We start from the raw sequence: 14,781 nt of genomic DNA, 5'->3' as shown, positions 1-14,781 counted from the left end.
TACAACATATTCTCAACTGATCATGTAAACCCATCTGGTGGTAACATGCACAAATTTCATGAAAGTTCAATTACAATTTGTACAAAGTGCTAAATAAGAACACTTCTCATTAAAGTCACAAATCAAGAACGCAGAGTAAGTATGAATATCTACAACACAAATTCTAAACAATATGTACTGAGCACAATAATGAGTCTGGTCCAGCCCTGATGAGCTAGAGACTGTTCAAACATCTACTTAAATAATTCTGTATTACCTTAGGATACAATACAATAACCAACAATCTTTCAAAAAGCAAAAGAAAACAAAGAGAGGCTGGTTAATACAAAAGACATAAACAAAGGAAACATCACGTGAGTCAAGTGAAATACAGAGGAGAATAAGAGCATAAAAATAATGGAAAGTAGATTAAATTCAAAAACCAAACCCAATAAAACAAAACAACCAGCAAGAAATGATTCCTTTCCCAAAGATGTGATAAGCAAGATGTAATTTTGATCACACGGTCAACAAATATATTTAAATATACTTCCTAAACAAATCAGCTGTGAAGGCCTTTGTATTACATTACATTTATCACGAAGCAAACTTTCACGAGTTGTGTTATGATCATGTACCTTATACAATATAGAACGTACTGTAAGCCGCTCTAGGACAAAGAGCCATGAGGCATCAAGAGACCAAACCAAGTGGTCAGACAATGCCAAGAAATTGAGAAATGAAGAATCAGAAGCATTAGAGAGCTGTTCAGACTCAGCTGTAGTACAACGAAGAAATACAATATGCCTCCCCTTCCCACCCAAATCTGCAAATCTTCCATCAATTTTTCCTTGGTAATTCCATATACTTCCCATCCTCACATCCTATTCCCAACTTGATGTTACCCTCCTGTATCCCCCTTAAGTCTTCCATGTGGCCACCCTTTTAGATTTCCCACACCAAAGTCTGACACGCATTTCTTGTTTCTCTAAACTCCCAATCTTAAGCTCCAGCTCATCACATCACATCCTTGATTCTATAATCCAAACTTGGCGACTTGTATGTAATAAAGACCTTCACTTTCTAATGCCATAAATAAGGGATACTTAATATGCAGGCTGCATGCAGCCCACTTGTTTTATATGGCCCAAGTAATTTTTTTTAATACTGTATCACTCTGCACAACAAAAAAATTGTTTTTGCCTACAATAACATATACAATTTAAAGCGAAGAAATACTTAATACAAGTAACAATCAACAAAACTGTTAAACAAAATTACTGAGCAATATATGAACCTGTTTTGAAAAGTAGTAGCACATTTAATGAACTAGCTAGCAGTTTCAATAAATTGGCATAATTTGTAAGGGTCAATACAAAAAGGTAAATGTTGCCCCAGGTCCTGAAAGGTTGAGAACCCCTGCTCCAAATTTTCCATTACAAGTAAAAACTGAGCCCAACACATTCAGCAAGGTAATAGCACATTTCTTTTAGCGAGAGGCACAAAAACTGGAATTGGGTAACTGCATGTTGTATAGCTGGTCTGGATAATGTTACAAAGAAAAAAAGTGTTTTCTCTGAAAGAAAATTTAACCCTGGCTATTCAGCCCACAGTCAGTCACACTATCAAATGTATTCTTGAAACAAATGAATCTAACAAATATTGAATTAAGCCTTATAGCACTTCATTCCTACCAATCTATGTGGATTCTAACTTGACACATTTTCTTAAAAAGTTAAAAAACAAAGTAATTCCAAATCAAATGAAGACTTCATGTTACTATTATTGGAAGGTAAACTAGGGTACTCTCAAACCAAAATCAGGTTACAATAATGCCACCATGCTAAACGAGAAACAAGGTCAATGAAAATATTACAGTACTTACTGAATGTAAAGGATGTGTACTGGGAAGGTCATTATACTCACATGATTCCGCAGCTTCTCAAGCTGCTCCTGCTCAAGCTGTTCACGTCGTGTTTGTGCCAGCTCCAGCTTGCTCTGAATCTGAGACTCCAGCTGCTTCACCTTTTCAAGCATTCCTGTCCGAACACGCTGCGCCTGCTCCTCCTGTCCATTGCACACACTCAATACATAACATGCAGCAGTGCTCAAGCCCTTGCCTCAAGCATAATGGAACTTTGCGCAAAGATTTTGTGTTGTTGCAGTCATTTAAAATTATGGACAAAATCATATCATCCTATACACTTCCTGGCACAACAAATCTCTTACTACAGAATCTCAACAAGGCACTCCACCATAGATTTAAAACCTAAGACGTAACAAAGAACACGAGTGATAGTCTGGTAATTTTTCAATAATGAATTTTGAGAGACAGTACCCAGATCAAGAAAATCTTTTATGTAGAACAATTCACAGAAACATTTGTCCAAGCATGCACATTTTGTAAAATTGAAGTGGCATCTCCTCCACACTCAAATTACTTAAATATATTTAAATTCTTTGACATTAACACAGCATGGTTTAAAAATTCATTTTTCCCATATTCCCACACCATTTCAAATGCACAAAATCAGATACAGAATATCTACCCAAATTCAACATAATTTTCTGATACAACAACATATGATAACTAAAGGTCTGAATAAGGTAATACGAATTACCTTACCAGAGACAGGTTACATACCCAGACTTGAACACACACACTACTTCTGACAAAGTTCCATTTTGCATGATGATTATTCTATTAAAATAATAAATTACTGCTAACATTGAATGTGAAAGCACTAAATCTAGAATTTAGCACAACATCAAAAAATATTAAGCTTCTCACATGCAATGCACATAAATAACTCAACAAAACTGAAATTATATCAATTTCAGAGTTAAGAAAAGGGTCCAGAAATTACTAAAATGGCTTCAAATGGATGCCTTTGTGGCAAAAAGAAAGAATTCATTATCAAACTTAAATTCCAGAATGCAGACATTATTAATTCATTATGGCAGCATACAATTACTCCTTATTTTAAGACAGTTACTTTCTTAATAATTATTCATGGTAATGTTGATGCTGGTCTTCTGTGTCATCAGTGGGTGAACTTAAATTAAGAAAATTCTATCCATTACCATAACTTTATTTCTTCTGAGAATTAGGAAGAGGCCGCAATTAGAGAGCTTTAATAGTCGATCATCTAAATCCAGCTTGCAGAACACCAGTGTTCCACAGGAGCATGGATTGTGAAACAATATTATACGATAACTCACAATTAGTGAAGAGGACAAAAGATGATGATGATAATGGCAGTACATGGATTTAAATAAACTTGAGGACAGTACGGTCAGTATCTCATATGTTCAGAACAGGACCATAAATATCTCAACTGAGACTGTTTGGTTAACAATATTCGTGAGCATTAACAGTTTGCCTCTTAAGTGCACACAACGCAAATCTGTCAAATATGGTTCTTAAACATTTACAAAGCATAATACAATTAGAACATGCTCCACAACATAACTCACACACATTTTAAACATATAATCTAAAACTGTTGTGTTCTCAACTTTTCAAATGAAGATCCAGACCCTTCTATCAAATCAGAAATTGTTGCCAAATTTGGGTGCTAACTCACATGTTCCTTCAGCCTATCTAACATTTTCTTGATATTTTCATCTCGCTGTGCGGTGGCAACTTTCAGCTTCTCCTCGACTGCATTCCTAACTTCATTTGTCTGTAGTTCTATTGACAGTCTTATTTTCTCCACACTTTCCAACTGGAACAAGAAAGATGCATACAACTTCAAACTGTAACATTCAAGTACTAAAAGATTTTCTTATCATCAGATATAAAAATGTGCAAAATCCTGAATAAAAATCAGTGCAAAGGAACTTTCTGTATAAAAGTTAGTAACTGCATTAGTGGAGGTCAAGAAATGTTGTCAGATTCTTATGGAAATTTTCAAATGTCCGAGTCCACACAAGCTGGACATCAACAGACAAAATGTAGTCATGTACCACACCATGAACACACAAAAACATATGGAAGTTATTAACACAAGGCGGTACAGAGTAGCCCAAATTGTACCTACAAAGTTTAAACTCAATTTTCTCAACAAGTGACTATAGTTTGCAGAAACTCTGCTGACACACTGTAGTACTCAAGCCATTTGTTTTCATTAAATTTTGTAAACACCAAAATAATGGCAGCTTACAGCACCAACCAGTAAATATTCAACATCAAAAAGTACATCTGATCAGCCCAGAAAGGTCAGAAGAGCATTGCAGGCAAACTTTGGCATAAAAGTTGGACCAGACAGGTACAATATCAAACCTTGTCAAGAAATTTCAGAAGGCAGGACCAATTTTAGATTCTTGCTCTCTAAGCAGCAGGGCTTCAACAGCAAGGACAGAAACCAATATTCATACTGAACACATAATATAAATGACTTGAGATGCCAATTTTTATGGTATCTGAATAAAATATTTTTGCCTTATTGTTCAGGTGAAATAGAACTTGATAAGTACATTTTGGGCCATATTGTATGTGGTTGGCTTAATGACCTGGTCACTTTAACCCTAAGAAAAAAGCCCTAGTATCCAGTGAACAGCAGTCTAAGCAGACCCCAGGGCCAGTCCAGATGTGTGACAAAACATGAAGAAAAAAATCTTGGATGTCTGTTACCACTCTATGATAACCAGTATAAATTCAAACTGACATGACATTCACAATACCAGTTGGTGTGTATGAACACTAAATTGGGAAACAATAAAAAAAAATTCTGCAACCAGCGATTAAACCTCCATCTTCAAAGTACAGTAATACCCCGGTTAATGCTCAGGATACGTTCCTAGAAAATGGAGCGCTAAACGGGGTCATTTTACCATTTGTATATATTAGATGGGTGCAAATACAAATACAATTAGAACAAAAATAAAACTTATTTAATTATGTTTTAGATGAGGAGCTGGCCTAACAGGCATAACACTTGCAGTTTCACATCCAGAAAAATTATTTTCCTTTGCATCACTCGCAAACTTTTTCCCCGACATGATGGGTAAAAAGCACTAGAAAATATCTGCCAAAATGTACACAGCAGCTGACCACATATATACACAGTATTCCGTACAAAGAGCACTGAATGACTAATTGGCTACCTAAATGAGTATTAGCAATGATGTTGAAATGGCAGCAGCTCATGGGATTTGCCAATGAGCACTATAGCGAAACAGTGCTAAATGGGGCAGCATTAACGGGGATATTACTGTACTGCCATAAGATCCGCTTCCCAGAAAAGTTACTTTTCAGTGGAAATGCACACGACACCTCGGAGTCACCTACTCACAGTTGGTTCAACCACTAAGCAAACTAGGCAGTAAAAGCAGCAGAGAGAGAAAAATGAAAGGAAAGAACAAATGTGTTTGTGGCTTTGTAATATGCCACCAAAAATATTTGGGTAGCAGGGTCATGAGTGGCCTGTTAATACATAAGTAGGAAGGGAAAGATGCCAATTCTTTTCTAGCCCCCCCCCCCCCCCCCCATCTTGTTTGGCTAGGAGGATTATATCTTTTGCACAGGAATCCATGGAACCAAAACTTAACAAAGTACCCTTCCCTGTCCTTCACAAATAGCCAGTCTACAAAACTATTAGGTACTAATCAAAAAATCACCAACCCTCAGTATTAAGTGTTAGGTGAAAGGAATTTATTCTGTACAACAGAAGCAATCAACACGTAGTCCAACATTCCAGAATTAAAAAAATAAGAACAAACAAAAAGTTAGACTAGGATATACATACATGGTCCTTCAGTTTAGCCTTCAGGTCGCTCAGGTGTGCTTCCCGTTTCTCAGTGTGTGTTTCCATCTTTTGTTCAAGAGCTTCTCGAGTTTGTAAGATGAATGTGTTTGCTTGTTCATCCTTCTTCTTTGATGCCTCCTCAATTTTTGACATCTTGGCAGCCAGAAGTGCCATTTTGTTTGCTTCTATGGACTGAAAGAGAGAACAAATGTCAGATGAACATTGTACAATACCATCGCAACCATATAACAAAAGCCTGCCACTGGACCCAACTGTACGCGTCAGAGTAATGCACTTCACATCTTCAAACTACTCCAGTTCTCAAAAAAAAACCATTCAGGTATTATACTCCAATGCACAAATTGGTCTCTGATGTGGTATCCCTTCAGGCTTTGGACTCCCCAATGCATGTGAAATCATGCTGTATTTATTCTTCGGCTTGTTATCTTCTTGAAAGCGACTTTTCTGGATCACTATTCGATTTGGATTTTCCGCACTTTACAGCTGACGATTAACCTTTTTTGACGTAAATACGTCTATACGGAAGGGTCATTCAGCAAAAAAGTGGAACGAAAAAGTGTAACAATGGTTACCTAGGAAACGTCATCTGTTTACTTAGCATTGTTGTTACCTAGGAAACGTTACCTTACCTTACATTACATTACATTCAGCTACCACAGACCCAACTTAAGCGTAACTAATTCAAGTTAAATAAGCAAAGTCTTGATCAAACTTTACTCAATTGTAAAGCATGTATGAAGGAAATATTTAGAATAAAGCCAATATATAAACTTCCTTTCCGTATAGACGTATTTACGTCAAATTCTCCGGAACCGTGGTTCCACTGTCAGTTCATTATCTAATACTTCTATTTTTTTATGTTTTCTGTACTGTCTCATATATTCTGCTTTATGGAGTCTTTTAGCATCAATGTCATCCATCTTGTATATAGTATGACGCAACAAACTAACGCAACAACAGAATACTTAATAATTCTTATATAAGATAAGTACTTGTGATATTCTAAAACGTTTTTACCAGCACAAAATTATCTACTCCACGACGCACTTCTTCTACAAGCAAATCACAGCTCAGCTCTTGCCGCAATAACGAAAGTAATGTAACAAAATGCCAAGTAATGTTTCCTAGGTAACACAACAATGCCAAGTAAACAGATGACATTTCTTAGGTAACAATAATGTTGAGTAAACAGATGACGTTTCGTAGGTAACAATAATGCCGAGTAAACAGACGACATTCCCTAGGTAACCATTGTTATCGGATCTTTTTTGTTACATTTTTTTGCCGAATAACCCTTCCTTTATAGGCGTATTTACGTCAAAAATTATCCATACTAGTACAAAGAGCAGGTTTTGAATAACTGATATTATAAAATAAAACAGAAATTCTCCATATATAGGACACACAAATAGGTTTCTGCATATCTCAGGATTATCCCTTATAAAATTGGAGATAAAACTGACTGAAGTAAACAGCAACATAAAAGAACATTTTATTTTATTCCCCCAGTTTTCTACAGGTATGGTTTAAATGTGGATTCTCTCATAGGACAACAATTAATAAAAATTTTTGATTTCAGAATATTAACAGAAAAAACGAAATATATAAGCAATCAGTACATCAACTACTAATGGGTTTTTAAAAACGAATAATGGTTCAGTTGGGGAAAAAGTACCATATAATTTTATTTACTTGGAATAAGATTGAGTGAAATGAGTATTCAGCAGATGTAAGTTCATATAAGTACATATGGTAGGTATGTAGTATCTGATGCTTTTCAGTTCACAATGGGCAAAACCAAGGGAATTCTTTATCCCAACTGAATTACATTTTAGAATACACTATCATTAAAGTTACGGAAAAGCTGGAAGTGAATGGTCTAAAGCAAGAATTTGTGCATGCTGATCACTTCTAAGGAGAGAATATATAATAAATATCACAAATAATAAAAACTTTCATAATAAAGTAACAGATTGTCAGTGGAACCACGGTTCCGGATAATTTGACGAAAATACGTCTATACGGAAAGGAAGTTTATATATTGGCTTTATTCTAAATATTTCCTTTATACCCGCTTTACAATTGAGTAAATTTTGATTAAGGCATTGCTTATTTAACTTGAATTAATAAGGCTTCAGATGGGTCTGTGGTAGATGAATGTAATGTAAGGTAATATAAGGTAAGGTAAGGTAATGTAAGGTAAGGTAATGTAATGTAAGGTAAGGTAAGGTAATGTAATGTAAGGTAATGTAAGGTAATGTAATGTAAGGTAAGGTAGGGTAATGTAATGTACTGTAAGGTAAGGTGACGTTTCCAAGGTAACATAACAATGAAGTTACACTTTTTCGTTTCCCAGGTAACATAACAATGAAGTTTGACGTTTCCTAGGTAACATAACAATGAAGTTACACTTTTTCGTTTCCCTTTTTCGTAACGCTATTTCGTAACACTTTTTCGTTACATTTTTTGCCGAATGACACTGACCCTAAAATACAGACGTATTTACATCAAAAGTAAAGCTGTCCTACTATACGCCATGTAGGCGCTTGGGAGGAGAGGCGGTATAGCTCCTGCTCATTCTTGACCTCGGCACTAGAAGGAGGTGAGTGATCAGTATCACACCACAGATGTGCTTTACACCAGGGAACGGACCCCGGTACCCACTGGACAGGAGGCTGGGTGGGCCCCAGAACTGGTCTGGATACAGAGACTGAAGGAAAAATCCCCCCTCCCCCCATTGTGGATCGAACCTCGGTCATCCAGTCCATAGCCAGTCACTATACTGACTGAGCTACACTGGTTCTTAAAAACTCTCCTAGATATAAATAAATTTATAAGCATGGCATAAAACCAAATCAGCAATGAAATCAAACAAACATAAATATGTGAACATGACATAAAACTAAAATCAGCAACAAAGTTATAACATGCAATAAATTGTCTGAGAATGATTTAAAAATTAAGAATCTGGGAACACCACCAACAAACAGAAACATAATGCACAATAAGAAAGAAGAAAATATTCAGATGCCTTTTTATTCAGTTCCAAAACAGTCCAAGAATATATATGGACCTAAGACAAAGTTGGCTTTTTAGATTATCACATACAGAAAAATGCTGTGATTTATAAAATACACAGTAATATTAGAAAAATAGGTGGCATAGAAGCTGGGCATGTGGCTCGGGTGAAGGAGACAAGGAATGCATACAGAATTTTTGTGATAAAATGGGCTGAGAAGTGAATGATTGGAAGACATATGAGGAGATGAGAGGATAACATTAAGATGGGCCTTAGATAATATGCAAAGATAGTAAACACATAAAACTAGATCAGGATCATATACAATGGTGAGCTTAGGTATTAGCAGTGTTAAACTTAGGTTTCTTACCACAGCATTAGTTAACCTGAATTAGTACATTTGAAACTCACCAAGGGATCTTAAGTCATGTCATGCATTCGTTCTTAATGAATACAATTAATCAGTTTGCCTATGCCTTCAACAAGTTTAACGCTGGGTAAACTTACCAATCTCCTCTCCTCAGCTGCTTTAAGTTTTTCGTCAATGTTCTCTACTGAAACCTTGCTGCTGGGTGAGATGGGTCGTTTGGGAGGGGTCACAGCTACAGGCTCGGCCAAGATCACCTCGTATGCAAGACCGCCCTTTGATTTCTCTTGGCACCTAATTTCAGTAGCTGCAAAACATAGTTCAAACCTCTTATACCTATCTCCATACTCCACAAGCCACAACCACAGAAGACAAACATCCAACTTTCAATCCAAAGAACAGCAATAATATCAACTAATTATGAAAAACAATGACAAACATGAACTTAACAAGTTTACTTTTATCAGCACTTGTTTCCTAGAATGTTACCAGAAATTATACTGAGCTATATATAACTGTTGACTCCTATGTCAAGTTCAATTTTGAAAATGAACGTCTACAAACTGCTATGTATATAATAAAATAACTTACAAAATCTATTAATGGAAAGCCATGATTATAGCTGACACAATGGCACTATTGTATATTTCCACAGAAAATTATTAAAAAGCAAAAGATGTTCTAGGTGTTAAGGCAGATGCCTCTTATTGTACGGCTTGGGTATAAACCAATCAGAATAACACTATGCAACATAGTGTGGCATGTTGTATGCTTCTCAGCTGATTTCGCGTCCGGTCACACGGTATACAGTTTGGGCCAGACTCACAATGACAACATTGTAAAACATGAAAACTCAGAAGTGCACATGAGACAACCATCTCATATCACTGTCAAGCTGCAAGTGAATGCCAAGTTAGAAAAAAACATTATAGAAAAATTTAAATGTAAAATGTTAACTGAAAGAGCAACATTTGCTTCATAATTATTACGCACTATGGTGACATGCTGTAACCTCAAATATAAAGTGAGGATATCAGTTACCTATAATACACAATCAACTCCGCCTCTAGGGAGTACTTTCATACTTCCTAGTGCTGGTCTGGAGCCCCGATAAAGGAAGAGGGTGAGTGGCTGGTAATATAGTCTTGTGGGATGCACTGATATCGAGTAGGTGTGACCAATAAAACACAAGAAATGCTTCAGATGGTTGACCATCTACCAGTAATACCAGCGAAACCAACCCGATAGGGATGGGTGAGTGTGAACACCCAGCGCCTTAAAACTGAGACACCTTGGCCAAAGTATGGTAACCCTAAAAGAAGAGTCCCTGGTCCTTCGGGTCGGGGGTTGGGCGTGGGGTTAAAAACCCCACCCCGTAAAACCAATTTGTTTTGAAACCTAAGGGGAGGCCATGGCCCGAAGCACCATAGATGATGATGATGATTATACAGTCAATAACCACACAAGTTTAATTCAAACCTTTGAACTTTCAATTCATAACCTAATTCTGCACAACCAGCATTCAAAGCTCCTTCAATAAATATGAATTACATTCATGAATATATAAAGAGCAGATTAAACTCCAGAACGCTTGTTCCCAATCAGCTGCCTTCCAGTCTCCTGTCTAAAACCAAAGATTAAAACAAACAAAACTATTTTACCTGTTATTATGTATGGGTGTAAAACTTGGTCGCATTCCAAGGAAAGAACACATACCCAAGAGGAAATAACAGGATGATGGTGAAAATTCCATAATGAAGAGTTGAATGGATTTTAAAGAGATGAATGTGATAATGTGTATTTGATACAAAAGGGTCACGACAGGGTACAATGATGGATGCTAGTGAACACAACAATGAACTTTCATATACTGAGAATACTATCAACTTTTAACGAGGGACTGCATAGAATCAGTTATCTTGTAATTATCAAAACATTATTTCAAATTCAATGCAAACAAAAAGTCATGAATGCAGTTTTCTGATTAATGCTGAAAACTGTAAGAAACTATTTTAGGAATCATCTGCAATTAATACAAAAGAAAAACGGGCCAAACAGAGAAGAACGCTGAATGGGTAACTGAAGATGTAAATGACATTAATAAACCGATATATACAGCCTATATAAATGAGGACATCATCTTATTTGTGTAGGATTTGAGGTTTTCACAGTAGTGAGTCTGAGGATTGCTGTCTTCTGGGTTATTGCGCTGTGTAGTCTGGTAGATTTCCACCAACGATTCATCGCCCTGATGACGGTGGCGGTATGACCTCTGGAATGTTGGTGGAAATCTACCAGACTACACAGCGCAATAACCCAGAAGACAGCAGTCTTCAGACTTATTTGTAGTTTATTTAACAACACATTCAGCAGCTCAGATTACACAGTGTCAAATGATAGGATCATTTAATGGATAATTTATGGCAAAGGATTACAAGGAAGCTGCAGCAACTTATTTCCAGTATTACCCCGGAATTTGTCTGGAAATGAGAAAAAAACACATAATCCTGAATTAGGATAGCCGATCTCCGGGACAACACTCGAACCCTGGACCTCACAAATATGAAGGAGGAATGCAAACTCGGCTGGGACATTATGCGCAAAAAGGTGCCGCAGCAAGAAAGGCTTGTCGGTGCAAAAAAAGGTAGACAATGGCCAAGGCACAGGGTAAGAGGCCGTGGATCCCAGAATTCCCAGCTGCCCTGATGAGTCACATGGGGTAGAGATGCATATGGTTGTGAAGCGATGCGGGTTGCAGACGCGCCAGGGGCGTGGTATCGATCTCTGGGGCGGCGTCGCTTCGTCTGTGCTAGACGATACGTCACATTCGGCGCCCTAACTTGAGGCGACACGACGCCCCGTCTCACTTTCAATGAACTTCGGCAGGCGACACATTGACGTCTTTGTCTCTACAAACCGCCTTCCAACGCAGACTCAGAAATTCGAAACCACAAAGCGAATAAAGCAACAACACTGCATCAATTTCTGAAAACTGAAATTGAATGGAAGAAGGAAATGAAGACCAACGGCAGAAAATAGTAAAACTTCCGAGCATGTGTAAGATTTGAGGTTTTCACAGCGGTGAGTATGAAGATTTCTGTCTTCTGGGTTGTTGCGCTGTGTAGTCTGGTCGATATTAACCAACGTTTCAGAAGTCATACTACCTCCGTCATCAGGGCAGAAATCTTCATTTCCGAGCATGTCTTCCCAATAAATTTCACACAGGATATTAAAACGAGTTTGTAGCTTCGCATCGTCTTATTCTCTGCAAAATAAGCGGCTCTCGCAACTAAACAAATCAGAGGAAAATTATAGGATCTATGTCTCTGCTTTTCAGGAATACGGTTTTAATCCAACAGATCAAAATATTACGAGACTTGAAAGTCATCTCCCTCCAACAGAGGATCTACGTGGTCAGGAGACAAGGACAACAAATGTAATTAACTAAATTTTAGTTCAACTGCTGCAATTAAGTAAAAACTGCCTAATTCAAGTCTCTATATGGCACCTTTTCAAATAATTGTTCCCCTCCACAACTCTACGAATCTAGCAGAAAGATCATTAATAAGATGGCTATCTTCTGAGTTGTTACGCAGTCTGGTAGAAGTTTACCGACGTTTCAGAGGAATCAAGAACCTCGTGAGATGTCGGTTTACTTCTACCAGAAAACACGGCGCAACAACCCAGAAGACAGCCATCTTCAGACTCACCTCAAATCATACACAGAAAGATCACTGGTTTACCCCTCGAGGAATTATCAAAAACCAATACATATTGAAAACGCTGTATTTTTACCCTATTTAAAGTTATCACTACGAACCTAATACCCATCCAGAATGTACTAACCATATACGGGTACTAAGAAAATCCGGTGGTCGTAAAACCAGCACAGACAAATTCCAATCAGGTTACGTAATAATTGATGTACCGGGGCTACTGCAACTATTAAAACGGAGCTTCACAAAACGTTTCGTCGAAAGTAATTGGGTTGATGAAACAGGTGGGCACGTGACACACGGGAGATGAGAAATGCAAAATTTTAGTTGGTAAAAATAATGTGACAAACTGGCTGACGTAGGCACAGATAGGAGGATAATTTTCTTCAATAAACTTAAAGACACAGAATATCAGCATGTAGGCTGGTTTCATCTGACTCAAATTCAAAACGTCTCGATTACGAAGCAATTATTAACACCGCGGCGTTGCATTATATTCACCAAGACTACATTTGGGCAATAAAGCTTAGCATTTACTTTACTCCATACGATTCACCACTCCAGGTTTCATCTTTTCAGTCAAGGACATAAATATTTTGTATTTTCATTTCATCGTCCATTTTCTCTCGGAAATCTTCCAGGGGCAAGACCAAATTTATAGACTACATAATTAAAGAGAATCCTACACAAGTGTCAAAATATTTTGAGATTATATGAATTAATTTCCCTTTTTGCCACTGATGACCTCTTGAGGTCAAAACGCGTTTGGCACTAGTGTCATTTATAGTGTAAACAGTTTGTATGCTTATTTTTATATTCTAATGTAAGAATGCAGAAACAAATATAGAACAGAATTACAAACCTGCAAATCGCAAAATAATGCTAACCACGGCTGGCATCAGGAACAGAAACGCACATATTCGTAGATTACAGCAATACATCTACCAACATCACTTTAGTATTTCAGCTTTCAAACATTTGATGAAGAAAACGTACAAGTTAAACAAAACTGATTTTTTAAATTCCGTGACTAAATTTTTTTAGGCCTACGCACATTCAGTGTTGTCCAATTTCGAAAATAAAAAAATGTACACAAAATAACAAGTAACATGAAAATCCGTTAACACGTTGTATCTACGTTATATCCTAGATTCCTGTTTTTCCCTGCACGTCATACTTCACACTGTTCACTTGAACAACATGTTTCGAGCCAATGTGTCCATCGTCAGGTCAAATTCTCTGCTTCTAAGTCAATGTACTAAGGATGTCCTCCCCAGTGCCCAGAAATGACAAGACTACATATTAAAACGTTCATAATTCAGTTATTCGGGAAAAGTTAAAATGTGAAAACTATTATTAAAAATGGTTTTGAATTGTTCTATCACAGCCTGGTGAGTCCCGGTGTTTTTCCTCTGTAAACTGTAATAAACCGCCAAGTATCTTCTTCATCACCAAAGTGACGAGACGCACTGCTACAAAATCAAGGTTGTCACCTAAATGCTTAGAGGGCGTCAATATCGGGTGAAAGCACTGGCTGTATACATGCATACCGTTGCTACAACAGAAATCTCCCTGCCGCCCCCTGTGAAGAATATCAGAATACTCACAGGCGAACATTCGCATTTACAGCGCGTCCGAAAAAATCAAGTCTGCACGCAATGCGAAGAACCATTTGACAGATTTCAACGAAATTATCAACAGTCTAATGCAAACATGAGCTGTATGGCAAATTTATTTTTGGTTCAGAGTGGTCAATCAAAACCCCTGATCTACACGAGATAACAAGATGTTTTTGTACGTTAAATTTTAGACAAACAAATCGGAAACAGGATATTTTGTGACATGTACAAAACCGGTGTGACTTACTTTTAAACAGTTTCGTAAAATATGAGGATAAGAAAAGCCAATGGCCGCTAATAGCACGCATAA

General features: G+C 37.2%; 1 protein-coding gene across 8 annotated transcripts in view; it reads right to left on the bottom strand.

Annotated features, from left to right (window-relative positions):
• stai (stathmin) overlaps positions 1-14,781 on the bottom strand; it is a 34,764-nt gene that overhangs the window by 3,769 nt on the left and 16,214 nt on the right. For 5 of the 8 annotated variants that reach the window (XM_022066519.1, XM_022066526.2, XM_022066492.2 and 2 more), the window contains 4 exons: positions 9,277-9,443; positions 5,730-5,921; positions 3,567-3,707; positions 1,906-2,046 (listed from right to left, as the gene is read on the bottom strand). In XM_022066519.1, the coding sequence (XP_021922211.1) occupies positions 1,906-2,046; positions 3,567-3,707; positions 5,730-5,921; positions 9,277-9,443 (641 nt within the window). Of the gene's footprint in view, positions 1-1,905; positions 2,047-3,566; positions 3,708-5,729; positions 5,922-6,767; positions 6,927-9,276; positions 9,444-13,714; positions 13,767-14,781 lie in introns of those variants that run through there. The other 3 variants (XM_087353583.1, XM_087353586.1, XM_087353584.1) reach the window with 3 other exon arrangements.

Source organism: Zootermopsis nevadensis, unplaced genomic scaffold (genome assembly GCF_977971745.1).
Source record: "Zootermopsis nevadensis isolate Lab colony 2312 unplaced genomic scaffold, Znev_1.0 Znev_ptg000022l, whole genome shotgun sequence".
NCBI lineage: Eukaryota > Metazoa > Arthropoda > Insecta > Blattodea > Termopsidae > Zootermopsis > Zootermopsis nevadensis.
The sequence above is the reverse complement of the archived record's forward strand: the minus strand, read 5'-3'. Positions and strand labels throughout refer to the sequence as shown.